The sequence below is a fragment of the Manis pentadactyla genome, chromosome 19, assembly GCF_030020395.1.
Source record: "Manis pentadactyla isolate mManPen7 chromosome 19, mManPen7.hap1, whole genome shotgun sequence".
In the NCBI taxonomy this organism is placed as follows: Eukaryota; Metazoa; Chordata; class Mammalia; order Pholidota; family Manidae; genus Manis; species Manis pentadactyla.
Genome location: NC_080037.1, coordinates 14,545,172 through 14,566,793, shown reverse-complemented (window position 1 = coordinate 14,566,793; position 21,622 = coordinate 14,545,172). Strand labels below are relative to the sequence as shown.

At 35.8% G+C, this 21,622-nt stretch overlaps 1 protein-coding gene across 1 annotated transcript in view; it reads left to right on the top strand.

Annotated features, from left to right (window-relative positions):
- IARS2 (isoleucyl-tRNA synthetase 2, mitochondrial) overlaps positions 1 to 21,622 on the top strand; it is a 51,465-nt gene that overhangs the window by 2,293 nt on the left and 27,550 nt on the right. Inside the window, exons 3-12 of the mRNA XM_036932167.2 lie at positions 11,995 to 12,154; positions 13,048 to 13,196; positions 13,283 to 13,332; positions 13,412 to 13,521; positions 13,603 to 13,693; positions 14,016 to 14,131; positions 16,945 to 17,114; positions 17,832 to 17,922; positions 19,200 to 19,351; positions 21,237 to 21,397. Of these exons, the coding sequence (XP_036788062.2) occupies positions 11,995 to 12,154; positions 13,048 to 13,196; positions 13,283 to 13,332; positions 13,412 to 13,521; positions 13,603 to 13,693; positions 14,016 to 14,131; positions 16,945 to 17,114; positions 17,832 to 17,922; positions 19,200 to 19,351; positions 21,237 to 21,397 (1,250 nt within the window). The remainder of the gene's footprint in view (positions 1 to 11,994; positions 12,155 to 13,047; positions 13,197 to 13,282; positions 13,333 to 13,411; positions 13,522 to 13,602; positions 13,694 to 14,015; positions 14,132 to 16,944; positions 17,115 to 17,831; positions 17,923 to 19,199; positions 19,352 to 21,236; positions 21,398 to 21,622) is intronic.

Here is a 21,622-nt window from a genome sequence, read left to right as displayed (position 1 = left end):
ACTTATGTCGAGGTTTATTTTTTTCCCTGTGGATGTTAGAAGGGTATCTGGCCGCAACCCTCCCTACCCTGAAATAACTCAGGGAGGCACAGACCCAGGCAAGAGATTTTAATGGCTGAAAGAGAGAATGACTGTCTCTAGGAAGAGAGCAGCAGCATGTGAGTGAGGAAGCACGTTTTTAAGGAGTAGGGGTAGGGTGTGTTCTGCTATGGGGACGTTGGTGATTGGATCTTAAGAGGGTGGTATGATCATCTGGACGTTGGTGACTGGATCTTAAGGGGTGGTGTGACCATCTGGCCGTTGGTGATTGGATCTTAAGGGGTCGGGCATCTTAGCGTGCCAGAATTTGCCTTCAGATGTTTACTTGCTTTAGGACCATTTGCTGAAAAAGCTTTATTTCTCTAATGAGTTGCTTTTGTACCACTGTTAAAAATCAGTTGGGCAAATTTGTGTGGCTCTATTTCTGGATTCTCTGTTGTGTTCCATTGATCTGTCTCTCCTGCCAGTACCACAGTTTTGAATACTAATAGCGATAGAATAAGTCATGAAATTGAGCCATCTGGTTTTTCCCATTTTATTGTCTTGCAAAATTGCTTTAGCAATTTTAGTTTCTTTGCCTTTCCACATAAAGTTCAGAATAACTTTTTGACTTTAGTATCACAGAAGGTCTCCCTAAGGAAGTGATCTTTACACTGAGTTTTGATAGTACTAGCAAACATCAGGTCAGCTGTGTGGGGTAGGTAGTAAATAGTAGTAAACAGTAAATGGTATGCAAATATTTTGTAAGAACTAATTTAAAAAAATTTCCCCACAGTTTTACTGAGATATAATTAACACATAACATTGCATTATTTAAGATGTACAACATGATTAGATATGTGTATGTATTGCAAAACAATTAACATAGTAACATCCATCTTGTCACAGTTACAAATTTTTATTTTCTTGTGTTGTTGAGAATTTTTAAGATTTACCCCTAGCAGTTTTCAAATATACACTATAGTATTATTAAGTATAGTTACCATGCTGTACATTATATCAGCAGAACTTGATAATCTTATAAGTGGAAGTTTATACATTTTGACTACCTTCTCCCACTTACCCCACCCACCCTCTGCTTCTGGCAACCACCAGTCTGTTCTTTTTTTTTCTTTTTCAGTCTGTTCTTTTTGATTAAAAAAAAAAGTATAGTTCATAAAAGGAAAAACTGATAAATTGAACTTCATCAAAAATTAAAACTTTCTATGACTTTAGTTATTTAGATTCCATGTGTAAGTGAGATTATACAATATTTGTCCGTGTTTGATTTACTTCACTTAGCATAGTGCCCTCAAAGTCCATCCATGTTGTCTCAAATGGCAGGATTTCTTTCTTCTTTATGGCTGGATAATGTTCCATTGTATATATGTCCCAGAGCTTCTTTATCCCTTCATCCATGAGTGGGCACTTAGGTTGTCTTCATGTCTTGACTATTGTAAATAATGCTGCACTGAACACACGGGTGTAGGTATGTCTTTGAGATAGTAATTTTGTTTCCTTTGGATAAATGCCCAGCAGTGGAATTGTTGGATTATATGGTAGTTCTATTTTTAATTTTATGAGGAGCCTTCACACTTTTCCATAGTAGCTACACTAATTTGCATTCCGACCAGCAGTCCCTTTTGTCTCAGTCCTCACCAACACTTGCTATTTTTTGTCTTTTTTCTAATAGCCATTCTGACTGGAAGGAGTGACTTCCCATTGTTTTTTGTTCAAATTACCCTGATGATTGATGATGTTGAGCATCTTTTCATGTACTTGTTTGCCGTTTGTATCTCTTTGGAAAAATGTTCAGGTCCTTCACTCATTTTTTAATCAGATTGTTTTTTTCCTGTTTAGTTGTATGAATTCCTTATATTTTGGATTTTACTGTTTCCACATGCTTTTGTTTCAAGATATTTTTCATTTCCCTTTTTATTTCTTCTTTGACCCACTGGTTTTTCAGAAATGTGTTGATTATTTTCTGCATGTTTGTGAATTTTTCAGTTTTCCTGTTACTGATTTTTAGTTTCATACCATTGTGGTATAAAAAGATACCTGATATGATTTCAGTCTTTCTACATTGTTAAGACTTGTTTTGTGGCATAATAGATGCTCTCTCCTGGACAGCATTGTGTGTGTGCTTGAGAAGAATGTATATTCATCTGCTATGGGGTAGAATGGTCTATATATATGTCAGGTCCATTTGGTACAAGTCTAGTGTTTACTTACTGATTTTCTGTCCGAAAGCCCTATCCATAATTGAAAATGGGGTATTAAAATCCTGAACTATTACTGTATTGTCTGTTTCTCCCTTCAGATCTGTTAGTAGTTACTTCATATATATAGGTGCTTTGACATTGGTTGCATATATATTTACAAATGTAGTCTCTTATTGAATTGACCCTTTTATTGTTAGGATGACTTTGTCTCTTATTACAGTTTTTGACTCAAAATCTACTTTGTCTGATTCAAGTATAGCTCCGTCTGCTCTCTTTGGGTTTCCATTTGTGTGGAATATCTTTATCCAGCCCTTCATTTGATCCCCATGTGTTGTCCTTAAAGCTGAAGTGAGTCTCTTATAGATGGCTTATATGTAATTGTGTCTTGTTTATCCATCCAGCCACTGTGTACCTTTTGATGGTTGAATGTAATCCATTTACAGTAGTTATTGATAAGCAGAGGCTTCCTAATGCCAACTTACTATTTTCTGTTTGTTTTATAGCTCCTTTGTTCCTCTTTCTGTCTTCCTTTGTGAATGGATGATTTTTTTCCATAGTGGTATGCTTTGGTTCCTTTCTCATTATTTTTGTGCATTTACTGTAGGTTTTGCTTTGTGGTTACCATGAACCTTACATAAAATGAATTCACATCTTTTTGTATTGCGTATCCGTAACAAGTTATTGTGGTTATTGTTATCTTTAATACTTTGTCCTTTAAACTTTATAGTTACAGTATTAATACACCACCATATTGCAGTGTTAGAGTGTTTAAATTTGACTACATACTTAACCTTAATGATTTTCATGTTTTCCTGGTAGTAATTAGCATCCTTTCATGTCATCTTGAGTAACTCCTTCCAGGATTTTTTGTATGGTAGGTCTAGTGGTGAAGAACTCCTTTAGCTTTTGTTTGGGACATTCTTTATCTTTCCTTCATTTCTGAAGAACAACTTTGCCAGGTGAAGTATTCTTGGTGGGCAGTTTATCTGCTGCACTTTGAATAGATCATCTCGCTCTCTCCCGGCCTGTAAGGTTTTTGCTGAAAAATCTGCTGTAGCCGCATGGAGGTGCTCTGTGGGTGACGAGCGTTTATGTCTTGCTGCTTTCAGGAGTCTCCCTTTGTCTTTGATTTTTGACACTTTTATTATAATGTGTTTTTTCGAAGGTCTCTTCGGGTTGAATTTCTCTGGGACCAGTGAGCTTTATGAACTTGAATGTCCAAAATTCTCCCCAGGTTTGGGAAGTTCTCTGCCATTAGTTTAGTAAGCTTTCTGACCCTTCCTCCCTCTCTTTTCTTTCTGGGACTCCCATAAATTGTAGTCTGGGGTGTTTTTTTGTTTATTTGGGTTTTTATTATTTTTAGTAGTGTCAGATAAGTCTTATAAGCTTTCTTCATTCCTTCTCATTGTTTTACCATTTTGAAACTTTGCCTGGATAATTTCAAATGATCTGGTTTTGATTTCACTGATTCTTTCTCCTCATGGGTCATGTCTGCTGTTGAGCTGTAAGAGTGGTATATAGCCCAGCAGTGTCTGGGGCTACCAGTGGGCAGATGTCGTGTCTGTTGTTAAAGCTCTCTATGGAATTCTTCAGTTCATATGTTGTATTCTGTGTCAAAAATTCTTTTTGGCTCTTTTATGTTTCTCTCTATGTATTGAACTTTGCATTTTGTTTTTGAATTGTTTTTCTAATTTTGTTAAATTGTGTGTCTCTGATATCTTATGACTCCACAATCATCTTTAAGTCAATTATTTTTAATTTTTGTCAGGCAGTTCATGGATCTCCATTTCTTTCCTTTTTTTTTAACTGGAAGTTTCCTTTTTCCTTTGGCAGTGTCTTGTTTCCTTGGGTCTTTGTGATCCCTGTAGCCTTGTGTAGATGGCTGTGCATTTGAAGAAGCAGGCACCTCTCCCAGACTTTATGGACTGACTTCCATAAAAAAAAGACCTTAGCCTGCAGGTGGGGGCATGCTGGAGTGTGCTGTGGTTTGGGGTGCCAAGTGTGAAGGTGTGTGGTGACTCCAGGTATTGGGTGGGGCCTAGTGTCTGCTTTTGAGGCATGGGCTCCATGACATCAACACCTATGTGATCCTTGGCGAGATCTGTGGGTGGTCCACCATGGCTTCAAGGGCAGTTTGGGTCCTCAGCAGCGCTTCCAGGTCCAGTGGCTAGAGATCGAGACAGGCAGCAGTCGTGGCTAGAGCCAATAATGTGCACGTGCTTGGCTGTGGGGGCCAGCTAGAGATGTTGATGGCATGGCAGGGGTCAGCTGCAGACAAGGGCGCAGCGGTGGGGGACAGAGCCAGCAACAGTGTCTGGGGCTGCCAGTTGGCAGATGATCAGCTCAGAGTCCCAGGCTGTCAGCCATGACTCCAGTGGCTAGCCACGCATGTACATGGCAGTGGAGGTCGGTCATGGAAGCTATGGCTGCTGGCATGCAGGTTGGTGATAGGAGTCAGCTAGATCTGGGCCCGTGAGCAACTTTAGGGGCCTTAGCTGTCAGCATGCATTTATTTGGCTGCAGGGGTAACTGCAGGTGCTCATAGTGGTACAGGCCAGTGACAAGAATCAGGGCCAGATTCAGCCCTGTGGGGGCAGCATCTGGGGGCCCTGGCGTGGTGTGTAGTTGTATAGCTGCAGAGGCTAGTCTTGGGCTCCTACACAGCAGTGGATGCTTGTGATGAGAGTCTGGAGCCTGTGACTTACAGATGCCCAGCTTCTGGGACTAGCCTAGTGGGTGTGTGCAGCAATACAGGCCAGTGACATGACTAAGGGCCAGATCCATGTCCACAAGCAGCTGTGGGGCCTTGGCCCTGTGTGTGCCCTTGTGCAGGTACAGGGGCTAGCCAAGGGCGCGTGCACGGTGGTGAGGAGTGGAAAATGGCAATGTAAATTTATTATGATTATACTATAAAGAACCCTGAGGTAACTCTTGGTCGCCTCTTGGGTCTTAGTGTGCTTACGGCCAAACTGTGTTGGTGGTCATGGTCTGGAAGACCTGTTGGGCTTTTTAATATCTTGTTTGACCCTTTATAAGGCAGGAGACTGAACCATAAACAGGAGAGGTTTTGGGCCTGTTCTACCATCTGGTGACAAGGGGTTAGTTGGAGACGGGGAGGACTTTGTTCAGGTGAGGATGGGACCCATTCGTGTCTGCCTAGCTACCTGACAGAAGGTTAATTACATTTACCCATATTTTTATTTACTATGTTCTGTTTTCCTTCTGGATGTTGCCATATTCCTCTTTATTGTTTCTTTTTCTTTGTTTAGAGAATCTCCTTTAGCCATTCCTTAGGGTTGGTCTTCTGGTCAGTAACCTCTTAATTTTCTGTCATCTGGTAATGTCTTTACTTCCCTTTCATTCTTGAAGTGTATTTTGGTCACATACAGCATTCTGGATGGACAGCTTTTTTTTTTCAGCACTTAAAAAATATTATACCACTTCCTTCTGGCCTCCACGTTTTCTGATGAAATCTCTGCTGTCATGTGAATTATTTTCCCCTGTAATATAATAAGGTGTCATTTTCCTCTGACTCCTGTCTAAACATTTTCATTTTCACAAGTTTAATGATGATATGTCTTGGTGTGGATGTCTTTAGATTTTTCCTGTTTGGAGTTCTTTCAGCTCCTTGAATTTGTAGGTTTATGTGTTCCAACAATTTGAGGAGTTTGGGACCGTTATTTTTTCATGTACTTTTTTGGCTGTGTCTGAAAAAGCCTCCTTTCAGGACAGCAGTAACACCAATATTAGTTCTTTTGTTATAGTCCCATAGCTCTCTTATTTTCTTTTTTTTTCTGCCTTTTTTCTCTCTCTTTGTAGATCCGGTAATTTATTGTTCTTTTGTCAAGTTTAATAGTTCTTCCCTTTGTTCCCTCCATTTGTCCCCCTTCCCAGCACTTGAACCCACCAACTGAACTTATTTCAGTTACTGCATTTTTCACTTCTAAAATTTCCATTTGATGTCTATGTTTCAGTAACAAAGGAAAAATTTTTCTAGTTAGTTTTTCTTTGTATCTACTGAAGCTTTTATTTGTTTTGCTAAGGCTTTTTTATGTTTCTATATTTTTCAAGTATGTTCACAGTTGCTTGTTTAAGCATTTTTATCATCATTGCTTTAAAATATTTTTCAGTTTATTCTGACATTTCTGCCATCTCATTTTTGGTTATGCCATGGTTGTCTTTTTTTCATTCAGTTTCATGTCTTTGATTTTTGGTATGACACGTGAGTTCTTATTGAAACCTTGACATTTTATATTTTAAGAGTCTGTATCCTACTTAAACATTGTATTTTAGCACCTTTCACTGACACCTGTGCAGCAGAGGGAGGGGTCACTGTCTGGCCACTGCCAGGTGGGAGTAGAAGTCCAGACTTCCCTCTCAGCCTCTGCTGACACTGAGGAGGGGAGCTCCTCCTTACTGCCCAGCAGGGCAGGAGTTCTTCCTCCCCCAGGCCTCCACTGGTACTCCCTGGCTGCACGGGGCTAGTGTGCCTTGTAACTCCTCTCTGCACAGCCTTTACTGACACCGTGGTGGTGGGGACGTGGTCTTGCTACCACCAGGCAGTGGTGAAGGTCCCCTCTCTGCACTAAGCATCCCTTGACTGCCCCAGTGGGTACGGAGGGGCACCTCATTATTGGGGGGTGAGAATGGATGTACAGGCTCCCGTGTAGTCTCTGCTGACATGGCAGATGGAATCTCATGACCGCCCCAAGGGGATGAAAATCCCCACTTTCTACTTGATGTTCTTTGACAGCATAGCAGCAAAGGAGGGGCTTCAGGGGCCTGTGACAAATGGACAAGGGTAGAACTCTAGGCTCCCTACTTAGCTTTTGCATGAAGGGGTGTAGTTGAGGCCAGAGTTCTTTCCTTTGGTGTTTGACTCCAGTAGAGCAGCTAGACTTTCCCTTACCTGGTTTTTTAGCTAGAGAGAGAAAAAGAAAGTTGTGACTTTATTTTTATCTGCACTTGTTGGCATTTCCAAGTTGCTGGCTTCTTCACCTCCATGTCGAGGTGGTGTGAGGCAAAATGAAAACCCGGGGAACTCACCACGGTGCCATCCCTGGCCCTCAGCTCCCTGGAGCCTTCTCTTTGCCCTTCAGAGCCTTTTTTTGTTTGTTTTATACATAATGTCAAGTTTTTAAACTATATTTAATGGGGAGAATAGGAGAAGTACTTCTCTTTCAAGAAGTGGAAGATCCAGTTTGGAAGTTTTTTAAGGTTAATTATTTTCTCTGGCTATAAATATGGATTCGGCAAATACTAGAAAATTGAAAGAAGAAATTTAAAATTACCATAATCCTATCAGACATATACTTACTGTTAACATTTTGGGGTATTTTCTTAAGAGTTTTAATACTTAAAAAAAACCCAAGTTGTGATAAAATTTTTATGTATAGTTTGTATCTTGCCTTTTCTTTGATGTTTTTAATATACAGTTGACCCTTGAACAACACAGGTTTGAATTTCATGTGTCTGCTTACATGAATTTTTTCAGTGAATGTATTGGACAGATTTTTGGAGATTGGTAACACTTTGAATAAACATTTTCATTTCTCTAGCTTTATTGTAAGAACACAGTATATATTACATGTAACATAAAAAATATGTCGATCAACTGTTTTTATTATCAGTAAGGCTTCCAGTCCACAGTGGGCTATTAGTACTTAAGTTTTTGGGGAGTCAAAAGTTGTACACAGATTTTTGACTCACAGTTGGCAGTGTGTGTGGGGCTGTTGGTGCCCCGTTATAATGCCTGAATTGTTCCTAGGTCAACTATAAATATCTTCCTAAATTTTTATTATAATCCTACTTAGGTGTTTTAATGATGGTGTAACATTTTGCTGTAGTGAATATATTCCTACCTGTAGCTTTCTGAAAAATTCAGATTACTTCCTTGAGAATTAATAGATAAGAACTGTTGGATACCTTGTGGTAGTTTACTTTTCAGTAGTTTTTGTCACTTGTTATACTACATTTGACTTGAGAAACTTGCCATATTATACTTAATTGACACTGGATATTATGGCTAATTTGAACATAGTATTGCTAATTCGAAAGACAAAATGTAATATTTAAGTGTTTTAATTTGCCAGTCTTTGATTTCTGTGTGCTTGAATTTTCATGCTGATTTATTTTGTTACTTTCCAACTCTTGAATCCATTTGAAATTGATTTAGGTTGATGTCATGAGATGAGGATCTAAATTGATGTACTTTCCAAACAGCAAATCAGTCTTTCAGTACCTCTCATTCCCTTGCCATGTTTCTGCGATCCCTCTTAAATCATATATACTAGATCTATTTTGGGGCTATCTGTGTTCTGGTAATTAACTCTCTATCCTTAGGATCCTTTTGTTGGTTGAAATTTTATTAGAAAAAGTGACTGTGCTTTATGCAAAAGAAAAACATTAACTGTTCTAAGTTTGTGTTACACGTGTAGCTCAAATTGATGTCCTATGGGGTGAAATAAATTTTTGTGATGAAGTACTATGCAATATTGAAAAGGGTGAGAAAAATCTATCTGTACTGACATGAAAGATGTCCAAATATTATTTAGTAAGGGAAGAAAAACAAGTTTAAAAAAATTTTTAACTTAATGTTTTTATCTCTGTAACATTGGAATTTTTTAAAGCAAGACTGTATTACTCTTCTAATCACAACAAAATATTTTAAAAACTTAAAAATGTACTTAATGACTATAAAGTAAACCTGAAAAGTTAAATGAGCTTGAATGGTCAAGAAAATTTACGGAAAGATTGGGGAGCTCATTGCTCTACCAGTTAGCAATATCCTGCAGTATTACCCGGTTCTTGTGCAGGTCAATAAAACAAGAAAGGTGTTTGGACTAGTCTTGTCTATTCTAATATATTCTTGTTACCACACAGAAGCTTCCACAGATGCTATCTTTGCTCTAAAATTATAGCTTTTAGGTTGTTTCCTCTATTTTAAATTATTTAAGGCTGAGTTGTCCATTTGTCTTTTGTAACATTCTACTGCGTATGTACAAAGAGTGAAAACAGTTTAATGTGAGATAGTCTAGTCTTTTATTTTTAATATACTGAATAAGAACATATGTGATAATAAACATACAAAACAAAATTAATGTTCTAGATTCTTTGGGTTTCTAGGAATAGAAAAGCCAACACTAACTATATTGAGCAAAAAAGGAAATTTATTGGCTGTATTACTGTAGAGTCCAGAGATAGTTTTAGGTCCTCGCATGACTAGATCCAGGGACTCAGATAAATTAGTGGTTGGTTTCCCTCCACCTTCAACTCCTAGGCAGGCCTTCCCCTTTTGATGTCCTACCCCATTCTCATCCCCATCCCCATCCTCATCCCCATCCTCATCCCATACTTTTCCCAACATTTCTAAGGCTTACGTTCTTCCATCTTCTCTTTCCCAACAATTCTTGCAAAAGTCCTGGAATTAAGTCTCCTTGGCCTGATTTGGGTCACAAGTCAAATGCTGAGTCATTGATTTTGGACTTGAGGATAGACTATGTTGATGGCTACTGTCTATCCTGTGTTGACAATTGGAACTGGAATGGAGGGGAGTGAGCTGCACATGGATGGAGGGTAGAGAAGGAGTGATTCTCTAAATCACTGAGGCACCGTGCAGAACTATTTCTTACATGCCTAGTTGGAGGCTCTATCAAAGATCATGAGCACTTTGGAACCAGAGGAGAAATAGTTCTTGGTCTTCTTCAGACATACTATGTGTGGTCTTACTTGCTTTCCTGTGCCTGGAATGCTCTTCCCAGATATTCAGGTGGCTCACTGCTCATGTGCTTCGCATCTCTGTTCAGACTTCATCTCATTAGGCTCTACCAATCTTCCTCTAAAATAGTGACACCACCACCAGCACTCCACGTGCCATTTTCTAACCCTTTATCCTGCTTTTTCCTTCATAGTGAGTGAATGTATTTTGTCTTCCTCTGTCAGCAAAGGTCCTTGTCTTTCCTGTTTACTGCCATACGCTAGGTCCTTGGAACAATTCTTGGCACATAGCAGGCATTCGATATTTGTTTATTAAGCATAGAATACATGAGTGTTGTGATAGGAAAATGAAGGCAAAAGGAGAAATGAAGACAGAGTTACGAGCACAAGAGACAAATGACTCTCGAAGGTGTGGAGAAGCCTGTTTGGAAAGGAGGAGGGTAGTGTTTGATCCTGAGGAATTAGAAAAATTCTCCTTTTGTGTTCCTGCTGTTCCTTTTACTAGAGGCCCCAGATATACCTCTGGAGGGGTATTTTTAATTATTAGCTCAAATCATTCCAGTCTTTTAATATAGTTACAAGCAACACTGTTCAGGGGAAATAATGCAAGGTACAAATGTGAGCCACATAACTCACAATTAAAATTAAAAATAAATTAAAATTTTTTAGTAGCCACATTAAAAAATAGTCAAAAGAAACAGGTGAAATTAATTTTATTACTGTATTTAACTCAACATCTCTAAGCTATTATTTTAACATACAGCCAAATGTAAACATTTTGGAGATACTTCACATTCTCCTTTTTTTGTACTAAGTATTTGAAATCACGTATATATTTTATATTTACAGTACATCTCAATTTGGACTAGCCATGTTTCAGTGGCTTAGTAGCCAGTGGCAGAGCATATACGCATGCATGCATTCGGAATTTAACAAATATTTATAAAATAATACCAGATACCATTGTAAATACTGGGAACTTACTGGTCAAGAGGAAAGGCAGTATCTCTGATTTCAAGGAGTTTGTATTTTACTGGGAAGGGGCAGCTAATAAATAAAATACTTTCAAGTAGGGATAAGTGGGAAGGAAGCTATTTATATACTGATTGATTTAAATAACATACCTATCAAAAAGTATAAACATTTTAAGTATATATAACTAGATAAATTTTTATGCTGTGAGTAGTCACTTAGATCATAGGGCTCTCTGCTGCCTTTTGGTATGAAGTTTGAAAGTTGCAGAGTTTTAAGTGGGGGATGGTGTGGGAGGAACGTATAATATCTTTTCTACTTTTGTTAAATGTGGAAAGGAGGAAATAATTTTCTGGACTACTGCACTATTTCCTTTTGTGAAGAAGGAAATTGAGGTTGGAGCCAATCTATCCTTTGATCTTCAATTTAATAATGGTGCTATATTTTTTAAAAGGTTCTACTGCCCTCTAGTATCTAAAATGAATGAAGAAGGTAAATCAGTAATAGAGCTATACCTGGTGAAAATGTCTAGTGTTTTATTTAGTAAGAGTTTTAGAAATGGCAGAAAGAGTTAACTACGATATTGCTGTCTCTGAGTGCATTATAAATTCTGTATTGGCTCTATATATTTCTTAGCTAGCTGTAAATAATACTGGATTATTCACATTAACAATGTGTTTTCATAACAGTAAAGCAAATTTGTAATTGACTTACTTGTACTCTGGTTTTTAGAAGGTTAAACTAATTTTCTAAAAAGGAAGTATGGGCTGCTTTTTTGCATATTCCAACTTTACAAACAAATTAATAATTTAGGGCATAATGTGGTTCACTTAGAAATCTTTTCTCTTTCATTGCTTTTAAGGGGTTTAATGACATTTTAAAACTTCGAATTTCTTACTCCTGTGTTTATGTAAAGCTTGAGTTAGTAGATTCAATAGGTTATTTTATATAAATCCTTTTAAAATGGGGCTTTCACAGTGTTAATGATACTAAGAGAATATAAAATAAGGTCATATGCTTTATGACCTATGATATATGAATGATAATTATCATTTTATCTTTGCAGATTTTGAAAGATATAGCCAATCGATACCATATGATGAGGGGGTCCAAAATACATTTTGTGCCAGGCTGGGATTGTCATGGGTTACCCATTGAAATAAAAGTATTATCAGAACTTGGTGGAAAAGCTCAGAATCTGTCAGCTGTGGAAATTAGAGAGAAAGGTAAATCTCTATTTCTGTTTAAAAATGATGTTTGTAAACACTGTTGCCTTGTAAAAGAATTTTATCAAAGGGACCGTCTGTTTTTCTTCTTTATGTCTTTTTTGTTGTAATGATATCTGTTGGAAACCACTTTGTCATAGATTTTGTTTAATTGACTTTTGGAGAACTCATGTTAAGAGATTGAAGGAAAGATTTGTGAGCATTTCCAAGTACATTTTTTTCAGTTCTTTAGTCTACATACTTTGGGAACTTATTATTTTGGTCATTGTTTTTATTTATTTTCCTGGCTAGGGCTTTCTGAACTGTTTCAGGTGTGACAATAAAAGTAAATTCTTAAATACATATTTATTTTAAATTAATCTCTTATTTGATCCTTTCCTTCAGTAGCTTGGGTCAGAGAGGAATCTTCTATTTATATATGTTAAACTACTGTATAATTGGATATAACTATGAACATTTTTTACTTCTTTGTGAAATATATTATTATTACCTTAGATTGGATGTACTGATTAATTTTTTTGCATGTATAGTGAAATAAGAATTATTCTGGTTTTTTCTTAAATTAAAAAATATGAATAATTTTTCCAGTTTCTTTTTTCTAAATGTAATTAGATTGCATAAAGTACACTACAAACTATACTGGAAAATACACTATATAAAGTCTGGAAAATACAGAAGTCAGTAATGAAATTTTAACTTTTGATATCCTAGTTAATTTTTGAATTTGTTTTAGGTATCTTCTGAACACCTTTAACTTTGAAAATAATTTTCCTGTTAAATACATTTTGTAGGCTAAGCTGTGTATAATACATGCATTTAGAGAGATACATGCTAAACCATGTTTAAGAATTTGAATTTATTGGTTTTCAAAAGCTTTTCCTTTCTTGTTTTAGCTAGATCATTTGCTAAAGCAGCAATTGAGAAACAGAGATTAGCATTTATTCGCTGGGGAATAATGGCAGATTGGAATAATTGCTATTATACATTTGATGGAAGTTATGAGGCCAAACAGTTGAGAATTTTTTACCAAATGTATGATAAGGTAATGAAGTATTTATTTTCCTTTGAGTTTGTTAAATTATGTATTATAAAATTCCAACATTCATATAATGTATTTGTCATTTATAGGGCTTGATTTATCGATCTTACAAACCTGTGTTTTGGTCTCCCTCATCAAGGTATGTATGTGTTTTTGGTAGTTAAAGGGTAGAATTTTGTGAGGCTTTCAGATATTTACCTGTTATTTTTAAACCTTAGGACTGCGTTGGCTGAAGCGGAACTTGAATATAATCCTGAGCATGTCAGTCGCTCAATATATGTAAAATTCCCTCTCTTGAAACCTTCTCCTAAGTTGGCATCTCTGATAGGTAAGATTTATTCACTGCTTCAGTTTATTAAAGTTTATAGGATTGTAACATTTGCTCATATTTGGAATTTTATTTTCACAGATGATTCATCTCCTGTTAGTTTTTTAGTCTGGACCACCCAGCCTTGGACAGTTCCAGCCAATCAAGCTGTTTGCTATATGCCAAACTCAACGTAGGTATATTACTGCATTTATTGTGCACAAACAGGATCGGTTCCATTGTTGGCATTATTTTGGATTCATTTCATCCATGTTATCCTCTTAAAATTTAGTAAATTATAACTTAGTTATTATGTTCATATGGATTTTATTAAGCTATAGATGATCCCATTTAAGACCTTATTTCCAACTTTTTTAGGAAAACAAAACAGAAGTGTAAGGGATGAAGTCCTTTGCAAATAGTACTTTTTTGATCTTGAAGTTTTTCAAAACATTTAAAATGTTTTCTGTGGCTTTTCTTTTTTCATTATTTATTTTCTCCTAATTTTATTTTAGTTATGCTGTTGTGAAATGTTCCAAATCTGGAAACCTCTACATATTGGCTGCAGATAAAGTAACATCTGTTGCTTCTGCTTTGGAAACAACATTTGAGGTTATTTCAACATTTTCAGGTAAAGATTTAAAGATTTCTGACTATCATCGTCATCAAAATGTTTGGTTGATTTGAGTTCAGTAGTTCCCTGAACATTACTTACTGTGAATCAAAACAGATAATGGCCTCTACCTTTCTAGACTATATTTTACATTGATCACACTGAAGGAGAATATATATTAAACATGATGAGAGTATAGAGAAATATGAACATTGACAAAAACAATAAATAAAATATTTCTGGGAAATGTTCAATGTAAAATTGGACAGAAGTCCTCTGTTCAATGTTGAATGTAGAAATAGTCTTTTAAAATTTTACTCAAAATGAAAGCACCCAAAATTATTTTTATCTGATTTAGTCAAGGAACTGATTTAGTCAAAGAAGAAAATAAATACATATTTATTTGGTATACGATTTTAATAAGGAAATTGAATAAATTATGAAAATCATTCCAAAGACAATGCTTCTATCAGAATCCATACTAAGATAGAATTTGGAACTTCTAAATTAGTGACTGCTTTTAAAATATAACTGTGGGAATCTAGGGAAGCTTAAAAATACCTCTGATCCTTAGGGATGATGTATGTTTGAATTTCTTCTTAAAAAAAAATCACATGAATAGTGATACCCAAAAATGTAAAGATTGCCTAGCTACATAGAGAATCCTCCTAAATGCAACAGTTCAGATACAAGCCAATTAGAAATTTAAATAATCTTAACAAAAATAAAAAGGGTTTTATGTCAAGGCTGGAAAGAAGCTACAGGTATTTACTATTTAGTACCACTTGGCCCTGTTGGTACAATAGGTTAGTTTGAGGTTCCATTGTATTCTTTATTACAATACTCTTCCCACCTCCTGAGTACAGAAAGAATCATAGACTTCTTTGACAAGTAAGATGTTACAGAAGCCAAATGGCATTCCACAAGGTCTGAAAATATTAAGGTTAAATTTAAGGTCATTTCCTAGACTGCATAATTGTTTCAAATTATTACTGTGCAGAGAATTCCTGTGTTGCCATTTTGAGCAACCACACTGCAGAGGAGGATATTTACTGCTCATACTTAGCAAAACAAGCTTGTGGCAGCCAGTTTACTACTTAATTAAAGTAGTAGGAATACTGAATGGCTAAAATGGAATAATTTTTATTAATATTATATCAGCAATATTACATTTTATTACTAACTCAAATGATTATTGTTTATAGTTTTATTATTAACTATGTAGGGTTTTTTTTTCCCCAGAAAAATAGAAATTGCTTTTTGTTAATCGTTTAGAGATTTTGTTGATGAGCGAGAGTATTGGAGAGTATTAGGTGGTAGCTAATATACTAAAGTATGAGGATAAAGGAAGTTAATAGATGAAATTACTTTGCCCCACACCTTTGATTTCTATTCTAAAAATGCATGAAAGGTACAGTATACTGTCATGGGTACTGGTCTTACTGATGAATCTAACTTAAAAGAAAGTGAAAGCTAGAGTAGATTTTTCTAAAAATCAGTGTTGACAATTCTTTCCTTTGTCAATGAATTGTCTTGGGAAGAATGCATCCTAAAATATTCAGGTTTTTCCAAGTAATTTGAGTATTTCCTAGTAATAAAATGCCAAGTCAACCAAATAACAAGAAGAACTTGTGTTTTTTCAGAAAAGGGAGTTTTGTTGTCATCAGTTATAAGGGACTGTTGATCTTTCTGAAGCCTTTTACCCATTGTGGTGTTTTAACCAAAATAAAATCAGCAGTAGGGTTATCTATGAAATGTCAAAGCTAAAAGATTTGTATTGTTTTTTTGGTGGTATGAGTGGGTTACTTAGTTTTCATTACTATATGGCTAGAAAAATGATCATACAAGTGGAGAAATTTCTCTGTGAGGACAGGTTTTAAAAAGTTACTATTTAATTTGGAAAGATGAAGAATTATTTGTGGGGAAGATCTGAGGAGTAAGAGGGCCAGTGAAATTTCTTTAATTATTGTAGAGTAGATAGGGTAAACAGACTTTCAGTCCATCTTGGTAGGTATATATGTAGAACAGAAAATCCTTTTAAAGTTTGGAGACTGTTATTTTTAGAACATGTGAAAGAAAGTTCATAGGACTCAACTCATGAGGTAGGAAAGATGGGAAACAATAATGGTATAGAAAAATGGAAAGATAATGTGTTATTAAAGGGAGCTAGAGTTATATAGAGCATTAGAGTATGGGTTAGAAGTTGGATTCAGTCATTTTTTTAGCCATGTGACCTCAGGCAAACGCCTTCATTTTCTTGTTTTCTGATTTGTAAATTGGGGGTACTATTTGGTGGGGATATTATATGGTGGGTGCTCAGTAACTATTAGATATTAGTTATTATCTGTTACCTTTTTAGGGTAACAACATGAAAAGCAGTAACTGAGTTCTCACAGAAGTACCTCCTGTCCACATAGAACCTACTGGTCATTGACCTGTTGACCTAGAATTTCTTTGCACTCACATTCCAAAAGGTACATAGCTGTACATAAATGAGAGAAATTTTCTTGTGCTCATTTGAGTTGATTATTTGTTACAATAATTGCTAATATTTTAAGTAATTTACTGTGTGGCAGGTATCATACTAAGTGCCCAAAATACTTAAATACATTAACTTAATTTATTGCATAGCAGCTCTCTGATGTAGGAACTATAATTATTTACATTTTATAGATTCCCAAACATCACAGAGCAAGTAAAAAGGGAAGCCAGGATTTCAGCCCAGTCTTCCCAGATTCTGCACTTCTCACCTGATGTACTATTGCTGCCCTTAAAGAGGTAGGAGAATTGCCATATGAAATAATTCTTAATTGTGGTTTTCTTGCCCATAGGTACAGATTTGGAAGATGGTACTTGTTCTCATCCTTTAATTCCTGGTAAAGTCTCTCCGCTTTTATCTGCAAATCATGTGACCATGACAAAAGGAACGGGATTGGTGCACACAGCGCCAGCTCACGGTATGGAAGATTACAGTGTGGCTTCTCAGCACAGCCTGACCACGGTACTATTCCTCTTCTCCCCTTTTCAAAAAATTATTGCTTTTGTAGAATAAAAGTAATAAATCTGAACTAACATCTTTAGTTTTTTATAATAAGCATTTTTGTCACAATAATTGTGAAAGCTTAAATTTGTCCAGTACCTCAAAGCCTCATTAATTCATACTTCTTGAGAAAGATTTCTAAAATTAACACAAAATCAGCACAAAGTTAGAATTGAATAATATATATTTAAATGGGGGCAGTGTTTTTCTTTCAAGGATTCAGTCACATAAATAAATTACTTTTAGTCCTTGAGAAATGGCAAGTGGATTTTACTAGTTTTATTAGTTGAAAATAGCAGTTTGGTTTTTTAAAACTAAACAGTACTCCCCAAGTTGATACTGCACATGTTGGTTACTTAGCAAGTTTTTCCGTTTAGTAAAAGGTGAGTCTCAGAAGTCATCACAATGTATATACTTTGGCATGGATCTGTGAATTAATCGAGACCATGTTAAAGATGTTTTTTGCATATTTTACTTTCTGTTATTAAACTTTAGGCATAAAATTAATAAGACATTTTGCTTTTAGTTATTGAAATGTGTAAATACACAAATTTCTATTAAGTGAATATTAAGTATCTACATTTTCACTTTAGTAAAGGACTAGACTACTGTTTTGCCAGATATTGTCATAAGATAAAATGTCTTTATACTTTAATTGTTCAAAATGATACTTTGTAGGATTGTTTAGTGGATGAAGATGGAGTTTTCACTGATACTGCAGGTCCTGAACTTAAAAACAAGGCTGTGCTTGAAGAGGGAACAGATGCCGGTGAGTATTGTGTATGTTGACATCATAAATTACGTATTTTCTGAGAAGCAGCCAGCAGTAACCTTTGCTGGCTATTCTTCCGTCTTATCCTTTCAACAGAAACAAAAGGCTAAAATTATATTTTATTTTGCCACATGATGAAGATGGAGTTTGGACTTTTCATCTTTTGCTTTGAAGTTGTTCTTTCTGTTTAAGAAAATCAAGACAATCAACAGAAAGAGATGTTATTTCAGGGCTATAGAGATAATGACCAGTAGTGTTACTCTATGGAAGATAAAGTCAATCTTGAGACTAGATGTTGACAGTGACTTTAGACCCCCCTTTTCTCCTAATCTTTATAAATCCCCGACCCATATACATGGTTTATGTATTACAGTCTTAGGGGTTCTCCAGTCTTGAGTTGTCTTTCTATACAAGGAACCAGGTACTATGAAAAACCTTTCTTTGCTCACAGTAAGATCAAGACTAAGTCAAGTATTACTTTCCCAGGGCTACTGTAACAAATTACCATAAATTTAGTGACTTAAAACAACAGACATTTATTCTTTCTTGGTTCTGGAGGCTGGAAGTCTGAAGTCAAGGTCTTACCAGGGTCCTGCTCCCTCTGAAAAAGCTCTGTGGAAGAATCCGATGCTTCTTGCTAGCACCGGGCGGTTCCCGGTAATCCTCAGCATTCCTAGATCCGCAGCTCTGTCACTCCAGTCTCTGCCTCTGTTGTCACATGTCCTCTTTCACCCTTGTGTGCTTCTGTGTATCTTCTCCCCTCTCTCACAAGGACACCAGTCATTGGATTTGGGGCCCATTCTAATCCAGTGTGACTTCTTCTCAACTTCATTACATTTGCATAGATCCTATTTCCAACTATGGTTACATTCACAAGTATTCGGTGTTAGGACTCGAACATATCTTTTTTGGGGACAAAACTCAAACCAACTCTACCTGGTTTCTTCTAGATCACATAGAGACCATTTTAAGATACATGGTATGAAAGACCAACTCTGAATTTCAAATGTAGAATTTTAGATAAAATCTGTTCTTCTTTTGATGTGAAAAGCCATAGGAATGGCATAATTTGGAGTCTCATTAATGTTTTATAGTGCCTGCTTTTTATGCCAGGAGATTCCCAGATTATGCCTTTGATACCTGGTAGGTGGCTACTCTTACTGACTGGCACCTATTGGCCCAGATTTAGTACTCCCTGGGAGTTTAGAGAATTGTTAGGCTTTCATTGCACTTTTTAATTATGTCTAATGTAAATTGTTATTGATTTCTTAAAGTTATAAAGATGCTTCAGGCTGCAGATAATTTGTTGAAAGAGGAAAGACTGGTACACAGCTATCCGTATGACTGGAGGACTAAGAAACCAGTGCTTATTCGTGCCAGCAAGCAGTGGTTTGTAAATATCACGGATATTAAGACTACAGCCAAGGTAATTCAGCTTAAAGAGCTTAAGTTCAAGCTGCCTGTCCAGTGTAGTGAAAATAACATACAGTTAGGGCAGAACAGAGTTTAGCAAGTTGTGTAACTTCTCAGAACCTATTTCCTCATCCACATAAGGGGCTAATAATGCCTCTCTCATGGGATAAGTGAGTGAAAGTTCCAGAACAGTGCTTGGCACATGGTAAGCATTCAGTAAAACTCTCTTAAAACCCTTTGCTTCCTTAGTATTGAAATTACAGTCCATTTGAGAAGGTGTTGCTTTAACGAATACCATACAACTGGTGTTCTAAACATTAATGTGTATTTGAGCTCTTTGATTAAATACGTATATGTATCTGTGTATGTATGCTATGAGTAAATTAATTTTATTGAATGAAAGAGCTCAAATACATATTTGTTAAACCAGTCTGAATATACAGATACTTTGTTTTACAGCTGCATCTTACATATTACCACAATTAGTTGGTTCATTTGTTGGCCTTGCAATTTGGGGCCTTTGCCAAAGCTATCCAAGCAGTTTGCATGTTCTGTATTTGTGTAGACTGGACAACTGTGAGATGGATTGGTTTTTGTTTTGTTTTTTTACAGTCCTATGAAGCCTGTTTTCCTTACTTGTAAATGTTAAAATTTGTAAATTCCAGCACTGAACAGATTTTTGGTTGAAGAATATCTAAGTCTGATGGAATATGCTGAAGCCAAGTTTTTTAAAAACGTATTTATAGACAGTTTTTCAGTTTTTCTTTATAGAAGTAGAGAGAATAGGATAATGTACTGCTGTGTTTTCATCACCCAACTTCAACAATAGTCAACTCTGGACACCTATTTTTATCTATACCCCTACTCCTACTACCACCCACTTTTTACTTCCTATCCATTGGATTATTTTGAGGCAAATTTCAGGCATTATGTCATAGATATTTCAGCATATACCTGAAAGTTAAAGACTCTTTAAAACATAATTCCAGTGCCATTATTAAAAAAGTAATAGCTGTATGTATTTTAATGTGAAAAAAAAGTAATAGTTGTTAGCAAAATCGAATAATCCTGTCAGTATTCGTATTTCTTGGATTTTTAAACCAAACGTTAATCAAATTGAATTGCAGATGTGCCATTCTGCCAGCAGGTGGTGCTACACAGGGCTTTTTGGGGACGGGATTTCTGGTAGTTGATGTAAGTGAGGAAACCATTTAAACCTGTTTTGAAGATAGAAAAATGCTTTTCTTAATGGGTAGAAAGAGATTTTTAAATGAAGTTAACATTTTGGAGGTTATTATCAAACGTCTTTGCTATATAATTTATCATTTGGTAATTGACAAATGAAGTGAAATCAAATACTAGTAGTCTATGACTTCTTTGGGGGTTGGAAGTCGAGAGAGTTCTTGAGAGATAGGAAGTAACATTTTGAGAAAGTGATTTGTATGTTTTAAATCATAGTATGTAAAACTAGACTATGTTGCAGTCTTTGTCACCATAAGACAGGAGCTTATTTTTTTAAGTATCTCTAAGAAAAATCATTGAAATTAAATTTGAATAGATTTTAACCATAGACTAATGAAGTATACTACTTCTGCTAAACGTGTTACTACCAGTTTTGATGTAGGTGCTTGGAAATTAGTATAAAATCCCTTGTCACATCTTCCAAAGGTGAAGCCTGTTCTTGATGTTATTTATTAGATCCTTTGTGGTCCCATTTTAACTATGCCTCATTTGCCCTGAAATCTGTTTTTTTTTAGTTTATTTTTTTGGGGGGGAAGGTGGTGTATGTAAATGAGTGTGCACATCTAAAATAAAGAACTGTATTAGGATAAATAGTGACAGTTCTAGAAAATTTTTCTACTTTCTCTTACTGGACTTTACTTGTGAATTAATGGCAGGAATTGTTAAAAAAAGTGACATTTATTCCCGGATCAGCACTGAATGCCATGGTCGAAATGATGGACAGACGGCCGTATTGGTGTATATCAAGGCAAAGAGTTTGGGGTGTTCCAATTCCTGTGTTTCATCATAAAACAAAAGATGAATTCTTGATCAACAGGTAGAACTCCTTCTAATTTTTCAACATTTTAAAGTGAATTATGTTTTCTTAAAAAATGGAAAAAATAGTGGATAGTTGAGAACTGATATATGTTATATAAAATCCTCTAAAATAATGATCCTTTTGAGAGGAGTAAAATATGATTTTTGAAAAGATCCTTCCACGTGGTTGAAATTTAGGAATGGCAATACTTTTTATCAGTATTGATATTTAAAAGCAAAGGCT